Source organism: Struthio camelus, chromosome 7 (assembly GCF_040807025.1).
Source record: "Struthio camelus isolate bStrCam1 chromosome 7, bStrCam1.hap1, whole genome shotgun sequence".
Lineage (NCBI taxonomy): Eukaryota > Metazoa > Chordata > Aves > Struthioniformes > Struthionidae > Struthio > Struthio camelus.
Window position 1 is genome coordinate 4,366,914 of NC_090948.1, and position 17,461 is coordinate 4,384,374.

Genomic DNA, 17,461 nt, shown 5'->3' on the forward strand with positions numbered 1-17,461 from the left:
GGTTGCTGCGCGCATCGAGAGGGAGAGCGGGTCGGCCCCGGGAGCCCGCGGCCCCCGCGCGCCGTCCTGCCCGAGCCCCTCTCTTGTTTCTTGGCCCCCTGCCCGCCAACCGAGAGGGAGCCCCCCACCTCCTGGCCGGCGGGGGCTGAAGTCGGGTCTTGGACCCGATTTACAGCCCACTTGGGGTTTTTTTGGTTCCCCCCCCCGGTGGGCCACACAAGCCGTGAGGCCGAACGTAAAAGGGTTAAAAACGCCCGTTTTTATCAGAATTTAGGGTGGGCGTGCCTGGCTTTTTGATTGCTTTCTGCTCCCATCGTCCTCCTTAAGGAAGCAGCCCTGGCCCCGCAGGCCGTGGCCCGGCGAGGGGGGCTCGGCGCTGTCGGGTTTCGGTTGGCTCCGTTGGTGCAGCAGCTCCCGAAGAGGAGCGCAGAGCGCGCCTTGGCAGCTCTGGGACGAGGGCAACCGGCTGCGGGTCGGTGCCTCGGGTTTGCAAAAGCCTGTCCCCCGCCGCGAGGGGAAAAGAGCGCCGTCTCCGAACAGGCAGGGCAGCCCGCAGCCGGCCTTCACCCTCGGCCGCCGCGCTGCCCTGCGCGCAGCGGTTCGGGCGCCTCTGCGGCGCGGCGCCCCGTTGCGTCCGTAACCCCGGCCAGAGGCGCAGAGGCCGTTTGAAGAACGCAAGCGTTAATTTTGGACTTTTTTCGTTTCCTTGGACTTGCGGAGACGCTCGGGCAGCGCAATGAAACCGTTATCCTGGGGATTCGGATCAAATGTCGACCTTTGCGACGGCCAGGGTGGGGGGGTCTCGCGCGGCCCGTCGCTGTGGAGAACGGCCCCCTCGTGCCCGCCGCCCTGCCCGCCCGCGCGCCCCCGGGTCTCCCCCGGCGCAGCCGGCCCGGCGGCGGTGCCGTCGGTGTTGCCCTGCGCTCGGGCCGTCCCGCGACGCGCTGGGTGTCGGAGGTCGCGTCGGTTGTGATCGATTCGGTTGCTTGTTAGAGAGGAACAACATGGCGGCGGGGCGGCGGCGGCGGGGGGCGTGCGGAGGTTTAGATGTGTCTTGATTCCTGCTTATCTGCTCACGGCCCGGCGAATCGCAGCCCGCCGCGCGCGGCCGTCACCCGCTCCTTCCCCTCCAGGCTAGCGGGGAGCTCCGGAGGGCCAACGGCGGGCACGGCCCGCTCCCAAAACGTTTGGGCCCGACGTCCGGGAGTCATCCCTCAGCTCTGGGGCCGTTCGCCGTTGCTCAGGCTGGAGTCAGGAAAGCGGTGCCGGAGAAGCAGCCGCGGAGTTAAAACCTGCCTCTTTCCGCGGGTGCCAGCCGCGGGTTGGGCCCGCCGCGTCCGCTGCCCGACGTCTCCCCGACGCTTCCCCCACCACCACCCCGGCAGCAGCCTGGGCGAAAAGGCACCTTTAATTTTCCCGTTAAAAATAAATAAACAAACAAACAGCGAGCGGCCGCGTTGGCTCTCCTCCTCCCTTCCCGGGCCTCGCTGTCGGAAATCAAGGGGGCGCTGGGAGCCCGCGCGGCTCGCGCCCTGCCGGCTCGCGACCCGAAACGCTGCTTTTCCCAGAAACTCCGCGGCCCTCAGAAGAAGACGTTGGAGGCGTCCGTACAGTCCTGGCGTTGCAAAGTGCCTTGACTGAGGCGCGACGGCGGGAGGCACGACAACTTCTAATCGACTCATCCACGAAAACGACCTAGTTGATCGGGGGCCGAGCGGTACCTGGGATGGGTGGAGCGTGGTGTCCTGCTGCCCCGGGAGGGTTATCGCCCGGCTCCCAACCTCAGCTTGACCGGAGCCTTTTGTAAAAAAGAGGAGGGAGCAGCACCCTTGAACAGCCACCTGAATTTATTTATTTATTTTGACGTAAACAACCCGCGGCGAGATTTGATGTAGGGCTGAAAGAAGCCCCCTGCGCTGCTCCTGGGCTCTGCCCCGTGCTCGCCTCCTCCTCGCTCCCGTTGCACCAGCGCCGCCGGCTCCTCGGCGGACTTGGCGGAGCAGGGGAGCGAGGGGCGCCGGGGTTTTCCCCTCGGCAGAAAGGGCGTACGGGTTTTCTCCACCTGCCCCAGTGCCAGCACACCCTTCGGGGTGCGGGGAGCAGTCGTGCAGCCGCTTCCCTGGCTGTGGGGTGGTTTCACCTGATGGAGTAAGCCGAGCTTCGCAGCTCCCACACACACCGAAGCCGCCTGGTGTTCGTTAGCGTAACGACGCGTGTGCCGGCGCGCTGGCCGTTAAAGAGCTCGCTCGCTGGTGTCTTGCTCTTTCTGTGCTTTTTAGGTAATCGTTTTTTGCTCGGTGGATATCTGTTCAGACTTGTCTTTCTGGGATGGTCAAAACGGTCAAGCCGTGCCTTAAAATAAACGCGTCAAGTGCCAGGGTAAGGGTGCGCAGTGAAACCCTGGCCCTCCTGAAGTCAGGGGGCAGAGCTGCAGTGGACTTGGGTTTCGCTGCTCGGCCGGCGAACCGGACCGTTTAAGAGGCCGGCAGCCGTGAGAGACGCGCGGTGCCGAACGGGCTTCCCGTGGTGCTGCCGGCCGAGCCGAGGCGCCCCCGCTGCCCTCCGGCCGGGAGAGCAGCAGCGGGGCTTGCAGAGGAAAACTCCTGTTGTTCCAAATATACCGGCACCGCGATCGCCCGCCAAAACTTGTTGCGAACGCTTCGGGTGCAGCCGACGCGCCGTGGGGCTGCTTTTCGCTCGGCGCGGGAACCGAGCGCGGATATCGCCCGGCTCGAGCAGCCGCTGCCAGCGAGGCGTGCCCGTTCCCAGCGATGTAAACGTTGCGCTGCTTCTGCTTGCAGGTATTCGCCCGCAAATCATGAATGGCCCTATGCACCCCCGTCCCCTGGTGGCTCTGCTAGACGGAAGGGACTGTACAGTCGAGATGCCGATTTTGAAAGATCTGGCCACTGTTGCATTCTGTGACGCACAATCAACTCAGGAGATTCATGAAAAGGTAACGTAAGCTGCGCTTTTACGTGGGTGGCTTTGGCTTGGGGAAGCCGGCGATGGTCTAGCATGTGTGTTTTCCTGTTTGGATTCTTTTTGAGCGAAAAGAAAAATGTGTAAAGCTACCCTTTAAGTTGCTTAGCAGATAACATCAACAGAAGTCACTGCAGATTAAAATTCAGTGAAGCTGTTTGAAAAGCCAGATGTTATTTTGGAAAAAAAAAAAAATCACCTTATCTCTTAACATCAACTTTCTTACCTTAATATTATTAACATTTCTTATTTCAGTTTTTTTAAGTCAGCTTGCTGAGCGCTGCAGTAACACGCAGCCCTCTGCACCTTTCCGTTTTGCGGCGCGGTTGTTCTTGTTTTGCTAACGCCCCACCACACCGCAGCTGATGGGTCCCACCAGATAATCACCACGTCTCAGCAGCTGATCGGGCCAGGCTGAAGCACCCCGCGGGCAGATCCGTACGCTGTTGACAGGTGTTTCTGCCTGGAAGCTCAGCTAATTGTCAATACTTGGTCTGAAGTTATTCTTGGTGCACATTTAGATACCTCAAGTGAGGTTTGAAGTGATCAGGAAAGCACTTCCAGGATCTGGGAAAGGGAAGTCAAAATAACATCTATGCTGACCTTTGCAGCGCTTCAAATACTGAATGCAGGGGAAGGAAGAAAGATTTTTTACGAGAACCCATTGGTAAATGAGCCAATCCTGCAGACTTTGGATAAGTCTTGGGTTACCAGGGCACGGCGGTAGCGTGTGGTGGGCGCTGATGAAGGTCTGAACCTCCGCTGAAGGGAGGTGCAGCCTTACGTGACGGTACAACCTCCCGGGTTCGCCCGCGCCCCTGCTTGCGCGCCCTGGTAGCATCTGACATCTTGTTCTGTTTCAGGTATTAAATGAAGCCGTTGGGGCGATGATGTACCACACCATCACTCTGACTCGAGAAGATCTAGAAAAGTTCAAGGCCTTACGGGTCATTGTTCGAATAGGCAGCGGCTACGACAACATTGACATCAAAGCCGCAGGGGAGCTTGGTAGGTGTCACTTCTGTCCCCTCCGCGGTCAGGCCCGCACCCGTCCGATTCTTCCAAAGCAGCCCACACCACTGCTTTTTTTTTCCTTAGACGAGCTCTAGCAAAATGGAATTTCAGGCAAGATTTCCCTGAAGGGTTTTGATTCAGCCCCTAAAATTACAGGTGCAGTTTACATTTTTCGCATGTAGAAAATGTAATGACAAGAACATTTGACCATGAAATAAGCAGGCTGCTGCAGTTTTCAAAGGCAGGGCTTAGTCGTACGGTACTAAACCTGTATTTGCAAACGGCTGTGAACGTCTTTGCCGCTCCCCTTGCCTCGTCCCCTTCTGCTTCCTTTTCCTCCCTCTTGCTCCTCTGGTGAGCGAGAGGGGTGGAGGGTCGCCCCCTCCTTGTGCTGACTGGTGTCTGTAAGGGGTGCGCGCTGTTTCTGGTGTGGGAGGACTGATGCGGCTTTAGGAAAAGCAGAGGGAGGTGGGGTTTTTTTTGTTTTTTTTTTAAGCTCTTGTTAAGCAAGATTAGCTCCTTGACCTGCGGAGGGACCTGGGGGGACCTGCCCACCCAACCCCAGGCGGGCTTAACCGCCGCCCCGGTTTCAGCCGCCGAGTTACAGCTGTTTCCGATCATCCGCTCCACAGATTCAGTCCCTCAAGAAGTCCTGCGGTAGCGTTGTTTAGGCTCTCCTGTATTAAAGGTTATCTCTGGGGAAGTTCAGAGTAACATTTCACGTGAGCCATTTTACAAGGATAATTGAGACAAGAGCGTTTCAAGCAGTCGCTCCTGAAAAAGTAATTCTTAGTGTCGTGAAATTTTTTTTTTTTGGATAGGAGAACAGCGTCTTCTCAATGTAGCGGTTCCTTCCGTGTGTTTTAACTCTTATTGTTATTATCCATTATAACAATGTTTTAAGGCTTTCAACATCACGAAAAGAAAAATATAATGAATAAAGTAATGGGATGCTGCGGTATAATCCTTTTTATACTCAGAAAATTGGGTGGCCAAATGATGTGGTTTAAAGTAGAAAACGTAATGACTACCCACAAATGTAGCGTAAAGTTTAATTGCTACTGCTTTCCATAAGGCAGTTTTTTAACCGCGCAGCCAATAAATGGCCGGTGCCTAACTGCAGCGCCTGGTCATGCAAGAGCAGCCGCCTGAACCTTGCTGCCCGACGCCCGGTTTTGGAGCCGAGCCGCGTCCCGGCGGGCGCGAGCTGCGTCGACGCCAGCCCCGAAGGGCAGACGCGAGCGCGCCGGGGCCGCGAAGCCGTCTCGGCCGAGCACCTTATTGCAAGGGCGGTTTCAGCGAGCGACAACGCGCGTTAACGGAAATCCTTTGGTTTTGCTAGTCTTTTCCTGCAGCCTAATCTCAGAGGGTCTCGGGGCGGCCCGGTAGCAGACGGGCGGGATCGTTAGCCCGTTGGGAGAGGGCAGCACCGGGTATTTTTTTTTTTTATTTGTTGGCCTTTCCTGGCTCAGCTTCGATGCCAGCACGATGCCGTGCAGGCCACGGGCAGGTAGCAAGGAGCAACGCGAGGAGCGAGGTGCCGAGCGCCGGGGACCGTCGCTGGGGTTTCGCGTGGGTTTGTCAAAGAGCCGCAGGGTGGAGGGGGGAAAAAAAAAAAAAAAACCTTGCAAAACCAGAAAAGTGTGCTTCTGGAAGCACCAAAACGGGCAGAGGGGCCAGCAAGGTCTGTGCGGTGCCAGAAAGAGATTTTTGGTTTTTAACCAGCTGGGTGCCCCTCAGCGCCACAGGGGATTTTTTTCTGAAGCTGTTATTCGCTCTTCATCGTCGCCTTCCCCTCCTTTCTGCTCAGAAGCCCCAGGACCGAAGTAACGCCCCGAAATACACCTTCATCTTTAAAGACGCGTTCGAGGCGCTCCAGACGGCGCGGTGACGTCTGCGGAGACGCGAGGTCGCTGGGCCTCCAGCCTGCGCCTCTGCCGCTCCTTGACGCCGCTGGGTTTTTTTTTCTTTCCTCCGAGCGCTTTCTGGCCCTTTTACCTGTTCAGCGATGGCCCCAATCAGGCAGGGGAGCAGGAGAGGCCGCCGAGCCGCCTTGTTTCGCTGCTTCGCCCTTGCGGGGCGGCAGCCGGGCAGAGCCAGCTGGCGGCGTGGGTTTTTTTTGCACGCCGAGTGCAAGCGTTTAGCTTTTTCGGAAGGGCTCGTTTAAAACGTGGGAAGGAACCCCCCCCCCCCGCCAAGTCTGCTTTGGGTTCATGCCCCCCTCCCCGGGTGCAGGGCGCTCGGGCGCCCGGCGCGGAGCCCCGCTGGGCGCTCGGGCCGCAGCCCGCAGCCCGCGGGTGAAGCCTGCCCGGCGCTGAGGCGCCGTTTCGCTCTGCTGCGTTTCCTCCTCCAGGGATCGCCGTCTGCAACATCCCGTCGGCCGCCGTGGAGGAGACGGCGGATTCCACCGTCTGCCACGTCCTCAACCTCTACAGGCGAAACACGTGGCTCTACCAGGCGCTGCGGGAAGGGACCCGGGTGCAGAGCGTGGAGCAGATACGGGAGGTGGCCTCGGGAGCAGCCCGGATCAGAGGAGAAACCCTCGGCCTCATCGGCTTTGGTACGTTGGCGGCGTCGCAGCCGGCCAGCAAACTGCGAGTCTGGTTTAATAACCCGGCGCAGAGGCGGAGGCAGGGTGGGGGGGGAAACGGCTGAGCCCTGCCGCCGGCGCCCTTTCGTGCCGCGGCCGCTGCGGCGCGCCTGGGCCGCCGGCAGGTCACCTTCATCCCTCTCTCTGCACGCAGGTCGCACGGCGCAGGCGGTCGCGGTTCGAGCCAAGGCGTTCGGCTTCAACGTGATATTTTACGACCCGTACCTGCAGGACGGGATCGAGAGGTCCCTGGGGGTGCAGAGGGTCTACACGCTGCAGGACCTGCTCTACCAGAGCGACTGCGTCTCCTTGCACTGCAACCTCAACGAGCATAACCACCACCTCATCAACGACTTCACGATTAAGCAGGTAATTCGCACGGCGCGGAGGCCGGCGATGCCGGGGGGGAGGCGCGGGACGCCGTGCTCGGCCTTTACCTTGCCGTCTTTCTGGCCGGCCGCCGGCAGATGAGGCAGGGCGCCTTCCTGGTGAACACGGCGCGCGGCGGGCTGGTGGACGAGAAGGCCTTAACCCAAGCGCTGAAGGAGGGCCGGATACGAGGGGCTGCGCTGGACGTGCACGAGTCCGAACCGTTCAGGTAACGCCCCGCGCCAGCGCGGTTGCTCCCCGGGGGCCGTCTGCGTTAGCGAGCAGCGCTCGGGGACGCCCCCCCTGCCTTGCAGGTGGGCAACGCCGCTGCGTGGGGAGGGGGCACCCTCCACTCCTCCCCAACCATTTTTCTGCCCGTTTTCCGCTCTGAGACCTCGTCGCAGGGCGCTGCACGGGCACCACGCGTCCCTCGGGGTTCGGGACTGGAGGGACCCGGTCGTGCCCCCTGTGGCGCCCTGGAGAGGGGCTGGGAGCGAGGCCCAGCCACGCTTCTGCCCTTCGCAACATGAGGTTTTGGGTTTTTTTTCCCTCCCTCTTTTCAAACACCCAATTCATTTTTTTTCCTCCCCCCAACCCCCTTTCTAGTTTTGCTCAAGGCCCTTTGAAAGACGCTCCTAATTTAATCTGCACCCCGCACACCGCTTGGTACAGCGAGCAGGCGTCACTAGAGATGCGAGAAGCTGCTGCTACTGAGATACGGCGTGCCATCACAGGTACCCCCCGCCCGCCCACCGGGCAGCTGCGCGCGGTTTCCTTCTCCGCGCGCCCGCACGGACAGCGCTTGGCCTCTCCTGCCCCTCCGCAGCAGGTTTTGGGGGGGGGGGGGGGAGTCCAACCCTAATTTACATCCCCGTAGGAGCTGTGATGGCCACCGGCAGCGTTAGCTCCCGCTAAGGTAAGGCAGTGCCTGCGACGGGGCAGGAACGGCGGCGGCCGGGCAAGCGTTGCTGCCCCCTTTGGCGGCGCTGACCTAGAAAAGAGAGCGCAGAAGGAGCCTAGAAAAGTTGCTCTGAGAGAGCTTGCGCCGAGGGAGCGCTGCCGCAGGCCAGCAGGAAGGTTGTTCTCATCCCCTAAACACTGCCCCCCCCGAGCAACCTGCCTGCCCCAGCTCCGCGTCCCGCTGCCCATTGCTCCGACACCGGCTCTCCGGGGCGCAGGGAAGTCCCCGGTCCAGGAGCACGGCCTCATCTCCACCCCTTCACCATGGGGGTGGCCAGAAGGGTCTTCTGCACCGAGAGCGTTTGGGACTTTTCCCCCCCTTTCCACTACTGGAAAAATTGTAGTGTGCAGCGGTGCGATAAAGCTGTCTGCGGCTTGCCTGACGCACGCTTATACCAACGCTGCAGGTCGCATCCCCGAAAGCCTAAGGAACTGCGTGAACAAGGAGTTCTTTGTCACAACCGCTCCCTGGTCGGTGCTGGATCAGCAGGCGATTCATCCGGAGCTCAATGGTGCCACATACAGGTAAGCTGGCGCAAGGGCCCCTCGCCGCCCGCTCGGCCCCGCTCCGGCCACTAGCGCGCCAACGCCCCAGCACCAACCCCACCTGGCCCCTGCTCAGCGTTGACCTGCAGCCACAGAGCTGGGGGGGGGTTTAACCCCCCCGTTTGCTAAAGCACCTCTGTATGCGTTTGCTCGGCCTGCGAGCCTGGCCCTGGTCACGGATTAGTGAGCCAATATATAAACCGCCAAACGTAGGTCCATATTACAGTGGCCTAATTTCCACTAAATCCCGGAGATCAGCGTTACTTAGTGCTCCCCTTCGGACGGCTCAGCACGAGCCGGTAGGCGCCGGCGGGCCCGAGGCCCCCGCGGGAGCGCGGGCAGCCTTCGGCACGTCGGAAATACGCTCAGGGATGCAAAAAGAAAAAAGCCCGCGGGGCACTTGAGGTCGCGTTGCAGGAGCGCGGCACCCGGCGAGCGCCCGCTCCGTAACCCGGCATAGGCGTCAAAGGTAGCAACAAGCACGGCGGATTTAAAAAAAAAAAAGGCATGCTGGTGTTTGGCTTTTCTGAAAGCGTTCAAGCTGATTGCTTAGCAAACGCCTCACGAGCTTAATCTCGCCAAAAGAGGCAGAAGTTTTCGCCTGGCTTCGCAACTGGCTCCAAGGTGTGAAAGGAAACCAAGCCGGGTAGCAGAGCGGGGCAGCGGCCCCCGGCCCTCCTCCGCAGACCTGCGCGCAGCCTTCGCAGGGCACCGCGCGCGCACGGGCTCAGCAGGGACGGGATTAGCCAGCAGAGTCCAATCTCCAGCTTTGAGGAAGAAGAGGAAGGGTTGGGGGGAAAAAAGGAAAGATCTGATGATAAAAAGGGGGAAATAAAGCAAAGAGAAGGTAACAAAGCAGCGTCATGAAGGCTGGGGATGCCACAACAGCCACCACCTTGTCATGCAGAGTAAATTCTGCGCCAGCGTTTACAGAAAATGACACAGAAACAGGTTCAGGAGGGGTCTGGCTGGGCTCCTGGCCGCTGTGGCCACTAATGACTATTGAAGCCAACGGCTCAGATGCTATCGCTGGTGACCTGCGCCACCCGCTCGCAGCTGAAAACCAGCCAACCCAAACGCCGCTGCAGCAGAGGAATACTCACGCTGCTTTACCTTCCTGTGACGCGGGCTGCTTTGGGAGGCGCGTTTGCAGTTAGTTCAAGTCTCGCAGGTGATAGTGGCCCAGACCCAGGGGATTCGTGTCTGGTGTTACCTACGGCAGGAGCCTTCAGGGCCTGTAAGCAGCTGGCAAAACAGCAGCGTGACATTTTCCTGCAAAGAAGAATCTGTGTATCTGGCCATTACGCATTTATTATAGCTGCTGTTTTCCTTCAGCAACTGATCTGAAAAATTATCTGCATTTGAAAATTATTACTCATCTCCTCATGCAGTTGAGTCACAAGAAATTGTTGCTTATGGTAGCATGTCTCTGCTTTCGGTACTAAGAGAACAGTCTCAAGCTTAAGCACACAATGCAATAAAGGCTTAGAGCAATCAGGTTCATATAAAATGCTCTGCTAATAGTAACTAGAGCCTGCAGAGTCATCTTCATCTCTATCACTGGAGGTTTGCAGGGGGGGAGTGTTGGGGGGGGGAGGTTCTTTTTTTTTGTACATGTATGAAAAAGTAATCTATATAAATAAAACCTCCTTCCTTTTCCTTTTAAAGCCTAAACGAGATTGGCTCATCTCAAGTACCTCAGGCAAAGGCTGTCTTCTTTAGCCAAAGTTTGCTTTAAAAAATATATATATATATATCATATGTATATAATATATATTTTCATATATATTTATTTGCAAAGTATGTGCAAGGCCTTTGCTTGCAAATTTCCACTTTGAGCTTTGGCATTAAGCCTACCGCAGTGCTTATTTCAAATAGTTCTTAATGTGACAGATGCATTTTTAAGGCTAGTGTCAACATTTACTGCCATGACTGGTCATACTTCTACACAACTGGAAAGATTAAGAAGCTGCCAACAGGGAAGGGAGGGAGGCGAGGGAGTTCATGCACACTGAGTGAAAAATAGGGATTTATTTTTTTTTTGACTCACAGCAGCGTTAGTTTAACTTTGTCCCTTGTAACGTGAAAGGATAGACAACTGCAGGACAGCAGAGGCGCAGGAGCCGTTTGTTCCCGTTTTCTCCATAGTGTCCAAGAGGGCTGTCGGGGCAGCGCTGTGCTCTTCTGCCGAGCACTGGCTCTCTCTCTTCCCCCCCCCAGGTATCCGCCCGGCATGGTCAGCGTCGCCCCGGGAGGAATACCAGCAGCGATGGAGGGCATCATTCCCGGAGGCATCCCTGTTACTCACAATCTTCCAACAGTGGCACATCCTTCCCAAGCTCCATCGCCTAACCAGCCCACAAAACACGGGGACAACAGGGAACATCCCAACGAGCAATAGCAGATAATTTAAAAATCATTCAATAAACTTGGGACCAAGAGACATTGGAAAAGAAGTTATACATGAACTTTGAAAAAAAAAAAAAAAAGAAATTTGATACAAAATTTGTAATGTTGATTTTGGACAGATGCATCATTGATGTTCCAGTGTTACCGACAAAGTGATAGCAGTCAAGACTGGGGAGAAGCCCTAAAGAAGTCATCTGCTTACTGAAGCGCTGAAAACTAGGATGTGATACATTAATGATCAACTTCTGTTATTGTGTGTTAAGTTTCCTTCATCTGTGCATCAATCACATGAATAAAAATAGATTTTTTCCCTCAATTCCTTGGGAAGAACAGGGCTTCTGCACCTGTTTTCAAATAATTGCATTAAGCAATCCTTACGGAGTTAACTTAGAAATTTAAGAGGAAACCATTATGTGGCTTCAGCCCTTTCCTTAACTCTTGTATCTGGTTACCTCTTCTAGCAGGAGGCATCAATACTGGCTTAGAAATGGAAGACGACAAACCTTTTTTTTTTTTTTCTTTTGCAGTCTCGTAGGGCCAGTGACACGTAACAGACGTTCTCCTGGTCGGTTTGAGGTACAGCCATAGAACAGGGAGGGCTGAAAAGGCTCCTGGCATCAGCCGCTGCCCTCCCAAACTAATAAGACATAAACTGCCGGTCTCGCCTCTGCCCAATACACTGAATAAAGTAGCTGTGCATTTACTTATGCCCTCCAATGATGCAAAGAAAAAAAAAAAAGGAAAGGAAAAAAAAAAAAAACGAGTATTAAATTTCACACACTATTTGTACTCAGATATATTTTCTCAGTTTTAAATCTGCAGCTATTTTATCAAGTGGAAAAGTCTTGAGCTGGAAAGGGTTCAAGAATAATGTTGCATTTCCTTATGTCTCAGGAAACACTTTTTATGGTAACTTGTCAGACTGTCTATGAACAAAACCCACTTTTTTAGACATTGATAAAAGTCTTCTTTTCTTCACGTGATATTTTATACAAGAACACTTCAAAATGTGTTATTAGATGTGACTGATTTTAACAAATCCTATTAGATTTGTATCAACTAGTTACATGTTATATTCATAGTCTTTTGTGAATCATCGCCTTTTTGTTTTTAAAACGATGGCCTATTTTGAGCCTTTGTATGGGTACATTCCTGTTTCTGTGACAAAAAAAAAAAAAACTTAAACTGTCCCAAACAGAAAAAAACCAATGGCTATCAGAAGTATGTTTTGTTTTAGTGTGTTACCGTTATTGTATTTGTTTATTGTAAAGGTGGACATTTAGCGTTCAGTGCAGTTTTCAATAAAAAGTGATAAAATTTCTATAATTTCTGAAAGGGAAGAGCTCTCAATGCAGTTTTAGTAATGCTTTCAGTTGAAGACATTGAGAACGCGTACTCAGATAAACGCAACTGTGCTCACACCATGCCCTCCTGAAACAGGATCCATCCGACGTCCCAGGTGCGAGCACGCAAGCTTGCCCCAAGTCTGGCTTCGGTACGGCTTTGCCCCTGCAGCAGCAGACGGGACCACCTGCTGCCAAGGTCAACACAACAATGACACCTTAACAAAACAGTGATTTACGTCATCCGAGGATCCGTCCTTGGCTTCCTCCAACGAGCTTTGAGAAGTGCTGCAGAAACTCAGTTCAAGCTCGCTGCTTATAGGTCAAGCTTTAAAACTGCGCTGCTGAGGCAACACTTGCCGACTCTAGTTTCCTGCCCTGGACTCTCTGGCGGTGCTATCCGTAAGCAAAAAGTATCACTATAAATATAATATATTTGTAATTTGCTAACATTTAAGATCAGGTGGAACATTATTTGGAGCCTAAATGGAAGAGATCAGTACGGTTTCCATTAAGCTATGAAGGCAGCTATTCCTCAGCAATCACACTTTTTTGTGAATGCTTAAGTTAGAGGCATTAACAACCTGCTAGAGAACGAAGCTGAAACCATGCTGAAGAGGTGCTAGCAACTTCGAGCCTCGCTAGCCAAGAGGCCTGTTGTTTCCACCCTGTCTTTTAAGTTGCCTCAAAGAGTGCCAGCATCCACCTCGCTAGATGGGGCAAAGAACGTGGTCCGGAAAGGGACTTTAAAAAAGAGCTGAAACCAAAAAGTGTCTAGGTTACAAAACTCTGTATTTTTTGTTTGCTTTAAATTAAACTGAAAACTAGTTACCAGCTTCAAACATGTTAAAAAAGGTCACATCTCATAGATGAGTGACCATTCTTTGTCAATGATCAACACAGCACATCAGTGATTATCCAAAAACACCACGAGAAACCAGGAGGATAAAACAGGTTAGTTACAAAGAGAGTATTTGGGAAACATTGAAATGACGGTAAAAACCAAGAGAAAACATTTAATTCATGTTAAGGTTTAGAATTATTTTAAAAATAAACTAGCTCTGGTACTTTCATTTGTTTTTAAATAAGCAGGTGCGTCGCAGATGGGTGCCAGTACTCTCCCGCGGAGCAGCATCTTGTTGCGCCAGGGCTCCTCGTGCATCCACTGCCAGCAGTGGACTCTGCACCAGCAAAGGAAGAGGCCTAGCCCAAACCTCACCGAAAATGGCAAAATGCCGTATTTCTCATCCAATCCCTCCCCTAACCCAAAACTCCCAGATGCAAATGTAGGCAGAGAGCTTTCTACTAAAGTGCTACAAGTTCAACAAGGAAAAAAGAAAAAAAAAAAAAAAAGAGAGATCCAAAGGCTACAGACTAAAGCAAGCATTTTAGTAACAAGACGGCAGTTTTAAAAGTTACCCTCCGCTTTCAGGTTTCAAGTGTCCGTAGTGCAAACACCAGCAAAATATGCAAAGAGAAGATTACATGGAAGCAGAAAGGGAAGACTATCATCACACTTAAGATACATTGAAGCAACATGAAGCAGGATGTTGCACCTTTCAAATGGAAAAGTTACTGGGCAAGGAAACCACAGATAAGTAGTTGCTGCTCGAGATTTGCGCCTGTTACTTGCTGACAGGGAACCATACTGCGGCAGACGGGGAGTCTTCCCATCGATCAAGGATGCCAGAGTAGTTTAAAACAAGCAGCTTGAAGGCGACGGACACTCTAAACAAAAGTAAAAAAATAAAAAGGAGGGGGGGAGTAAAAGAAAGTTACTGAACAAAAGAGGGTGAGAGGGAGGGGAGAGGGTGAGAACAAAAGAGAAGAAATTTAAGGGTCTCTAAATGCAAGCAAAGCTACTTTGTTAATGGAGTAAACACATTCTAATGGTATTTGCCATAAGCCATGCAGCAGGAACTCTGGAAGAATCCAGAATTACTGCATTGTAATATATTTAAAACAGAAGAGAAACAGATTTTTCACTGAGAAATTCATAAACAAACTAGAAAAAAGGACCAGATGTAAAGGCGGTAGCAACGAAAAGCCAAGTTCTGCGCTAGGAAAGCACGTGCTACTGCGAGCAGACGTACAGGGAAAATACCATCAAGAAAACAAATTGTATCTATACTTGGCTAATAGAGCAGAACTTGCCAACAAGCTGCAAGGTAGCTTTTGCAAATTAGTATCAGTATTTGTAAACTTTCAAGTATGCAATTCAAGGAGAGTACCCATTAACATACACTGACCACGGTGCTAGTGCAAAGCAGGAAAGGTTTGCATCTCTTTAATCTACAGGTACATGAGGTTTGGGTTGCTTCGATTTTGAAAAAGAGACGCTTCACCAGCTCCGAACTGACCGGTGAAGCTCATTAACCTGAACATACCATTTTACAGCACATCAGAACAAAACAATGCGTGAGCAAGCCCAACAGCTCTGAAGTACCAGGACTGTCCTCTCCTACCAGGACTAGCTGAGTAGCAGAGAGCGCGGTGCATGCTTCTTACCAACAGCTCTAACTGGCTGTACGGGAAACGTCCACTTGCCACGTAAAGTGTTTGCTGGGGACGGGGGGCAATCGGATCACAACACAGGCTGCCCACGTATCACAATGAGAGAGAAGGCAAGGCAGGCTCTCAGGAGAATTTGGCTCAAGGTATATTTTCACATTAGTTTTTCTCCCCGTTTTCCAAGGAAGCTTTCCCTCCTTGAGTGGAACATTACTGCAAATCCAAAGGGGTGCGGGGCCAGGGGGGAAGTTGTGCACGGCTTTGACACGTCCCTTGAAGTAGCCTACTGAAGGTGGGAGCCCATCTTTTTGTCTATTTAAACAAGTGTCTGCCCAGGGAAGTTAGCCCTGGGGAAGCTGGGTTACGAATTTACAGCAATCTGGTCATTGCACGTGTACTTCCTGCGTTGGGATGCGCAGTCCGGAACCACAAGGACCCTCAAGCGTCTCAGTCGCACCATGCCAGGAAGATGACACCCACCCTAGCAGACGGTGCAGACCAGCTCACACAATGTAAATTCTCATCCCAGCTTACTCTGCATTCAGTTCCCCCGACAGGGATTCCTTTTTAAGTCATCAACTAGACAAAGTATACAAGGATTTCACTGCAAGGTAAGAAGAAATCGGAAGGACCAAAAAAAAAAAATCAAAAAAAAATTTAGAAAGTAAACTTGAAACAGGACTATATGCTTTTAAGGAACCTCTTCAGTATCTGCGATTTGCCTATTTAATTCAGGTAAATCATACGTATATTGCAGATAAACATGCATTCTTTTACCTGAAAATTTGCGCATGCACCAATCAGAGGAGATCTAATGGCCAAAAAGGTGAAAACATTTCATAATAAACCTCAATGGAATCTGTGATGGGAAAATTGCTAAGTTAATACAGTACTTCATTATTTCTATACTTTTGGTGTTGTCACCAAGTTTCTGTAGGAATTTGTGCACGTTTCAACACCATCTAAGCAGCATTTGGAAGAAAAAGCAGCAAGTTCCTCAGGGTTTCCATAGCTCTGAACTACATAAAAATATGTGCTATGGGGCTTCTTTCCAAATTCTAAGTAAAACAATTTCATCTACTGCAGAATTCCTTATTCAACCACCACACCATCAAAAGTGCTTTTCAAGACAACCTGAATTGCACTGTATATGTAAAAACTGGCATTAACCTTTAGTGTTTAAGTGAGACTTTAGATAAACTTTATCCATTACAGGTTACATGGCTAAAGTTATCAAATATAATAAAATTTCTACTGGAGAATATACTCTGAACTTACAATCTTAGGAACTTACATAAGTTTAAGTATGGCCACATCAATCAACATGCAAGAAATTCCCAGGTTTACATACTGAGAAATACATAACACAGTGCTTTAAAAACAACTTTAGCATAGATTCTTCTTTTTAATTAGAACTGCCATGTGTTTTCTCACTAGATTTAATGACCAAGGAGCAACCCTTTAAAAAGGTGTTTTTTCATTTGCAGCAACATTTAGCTTGATGAAAGAATAAATGATAAAATGATAGAGTTTGTATCACAGCAAGATTGAGTTTGGACAATATGAAATTCTCAAGTCATGTCTGAGTTCTCAAGTTTCACACAAATTTGTTTAGCATTCGCTCACTGAAATAAAACCCTTATTATTTTAGGTCACTTCTCTGAATAAATATTCTTAAGCATATTGAAAGAATCTATTAGCTATTAGAAGGAAAAAAAAGACATAGAAAATACTTTTTCAGGAAACAGATCATTTCACTCAATGAAAAATTTAGCTTCTCTTCCAGTTTGTTCCGTAGAGATTAGATTTTATTATAGTGGGCACAGCAGTAACTAAAATATTAATAAAGTAATGAATGTATTTTTACTTATGACTTGCTGTGGATATTTTGTGCAAACAAAAAAAAACCTCACAATCTGACTTGGGCACTAGTGAGATTTCACATAAAAGGGCCTTTCACGGAAATGTGTCAGAGTATCTAAAAGATGATGTAGAATACCAAGTTCTACTACCGTAAAAGAATCTCAAAGGGAACAGATATCCATCTAATATGTGCTTTCGTAAGTGCCCTTAGTTGAAAAATTTCTTTGCGATAATTAAGATGCTGGTATACTTTTCCTATTACACAACCTCTTACACAACCACATGCGGTACATTTATAGACAGATTTACAATCAGAGAGAAAAATGTTTTTTCTGTCTTGATAATAAAATTAGCTGTTTTTTTGTTTCTTTTTGTTTTTGTACAAATGGTAGTCCAGCCCATTTAGCTCTCTTCTCGCAGCAGATGAGCGTCTAGATTCTCCCCATGCTGGTTAGAAAAATCCTTTACAGCATGTTTCTTCTAGAATTAGGTCGTTCCACAACGAACTGCTATAGCACAATGCTAACTCCAGGTCAGACACTATGCGCTGGTAATTTTCTTTTCCATTTCCTCCTCATTCATCGTCATCATCCTCATCTTCCTCACCATCGGAAAGGGATGTACAAGGGCGGATCTGTCGGTAGCGATCAAGCCACTTCTCTACCATTTGGGTGACCAGAGGATGATTGCGCCTACGAGAGCTTTTCTGCATAGCAACGAGAACTCCTCCTTCTGTCACGCAGCAGTCCAGCCATTCCCGAAGCAGCTTTTCTTGCTGCTCTTCATTACCTATCTTTGGGGAGAGGAAAAAAAAAAAAAAAATTCAGAATGAGGACTGAAACATTACCAGCAACTTTAAAGAAGCCACCTGTGA

The 17,461-nt window shown here is 51.2% G+C and overlaps 2 protein-coding genes across 13 annotated transcripts in view; one reads left to right on the plus strand and one right to left on the minus strand.

Annotated features, from left to right (window-relative positions):
- CTBP2 (C-terminal binding protein 2) overlaps nt 1–11,646 on the plus strand; it is a 147,563-nt gene extending 135,917 nt beyond the window's left edge. For all 11 annotated transcript variants that reach the window (XM_068951460.1, XM_068951466.1, XM_068951470.1 and 8 more), the window contains 8 exons: nt 2,802–2,956; nt 3,846–3,990; nt 6,350–6,556; nt 6,741–6,955; nt 7,054–7,184; nt 7,562–7,689; nt 8,323–8,440; nt 10,682–11,646. In XM_068951460.1, the coding sequence (XP_068807561.1) occupies nt 2,802–2,956; nt 3,846–3,990; nt 6,350–6,556; nt 6,741–6,955; nt 7,054–7,184; nt 7,562–7,689; nt 8,323–8,440; nt 10,682–10,862 (1,280 nt within the window). In that variant the 3' untranslated portion in view covers nt 10,863–11,646. The remainder of the gene's footprint in view (nt 1–2,801; nt 2,957–3,845; nt 3,991–6,349; nt 6,557–6,740; nt 6,956–7,053; nt 7,185–7,561; nt 7,690–8,322; nt 8,441–10,681) is intronic.
- Nucleotides 11,647–12,986: 1,340 nt separating this feature from the next.
- The window catches only part of ZRANB1 (zinc finger RANBP2-type containing 1), a 48,097-nt gene continuing 43,622 nt past the window's right edge, over nt 12,987–17,461 (minus strand). For both annotated transcript variants that reach the window (XM_068951471.1, XM_068951473.1), the window contains one exon: nt 12,987–17,380. In XM_068951471.1, the coding sequence (XP_068807572.1) occupies nt 17,162–17,380 (219 nt within the window). In that variant the 3' untranslated portion in view covers nt 12,987–17,161. The remainder of the gene's footprint in view (nt 17,381–17,461) is intronic.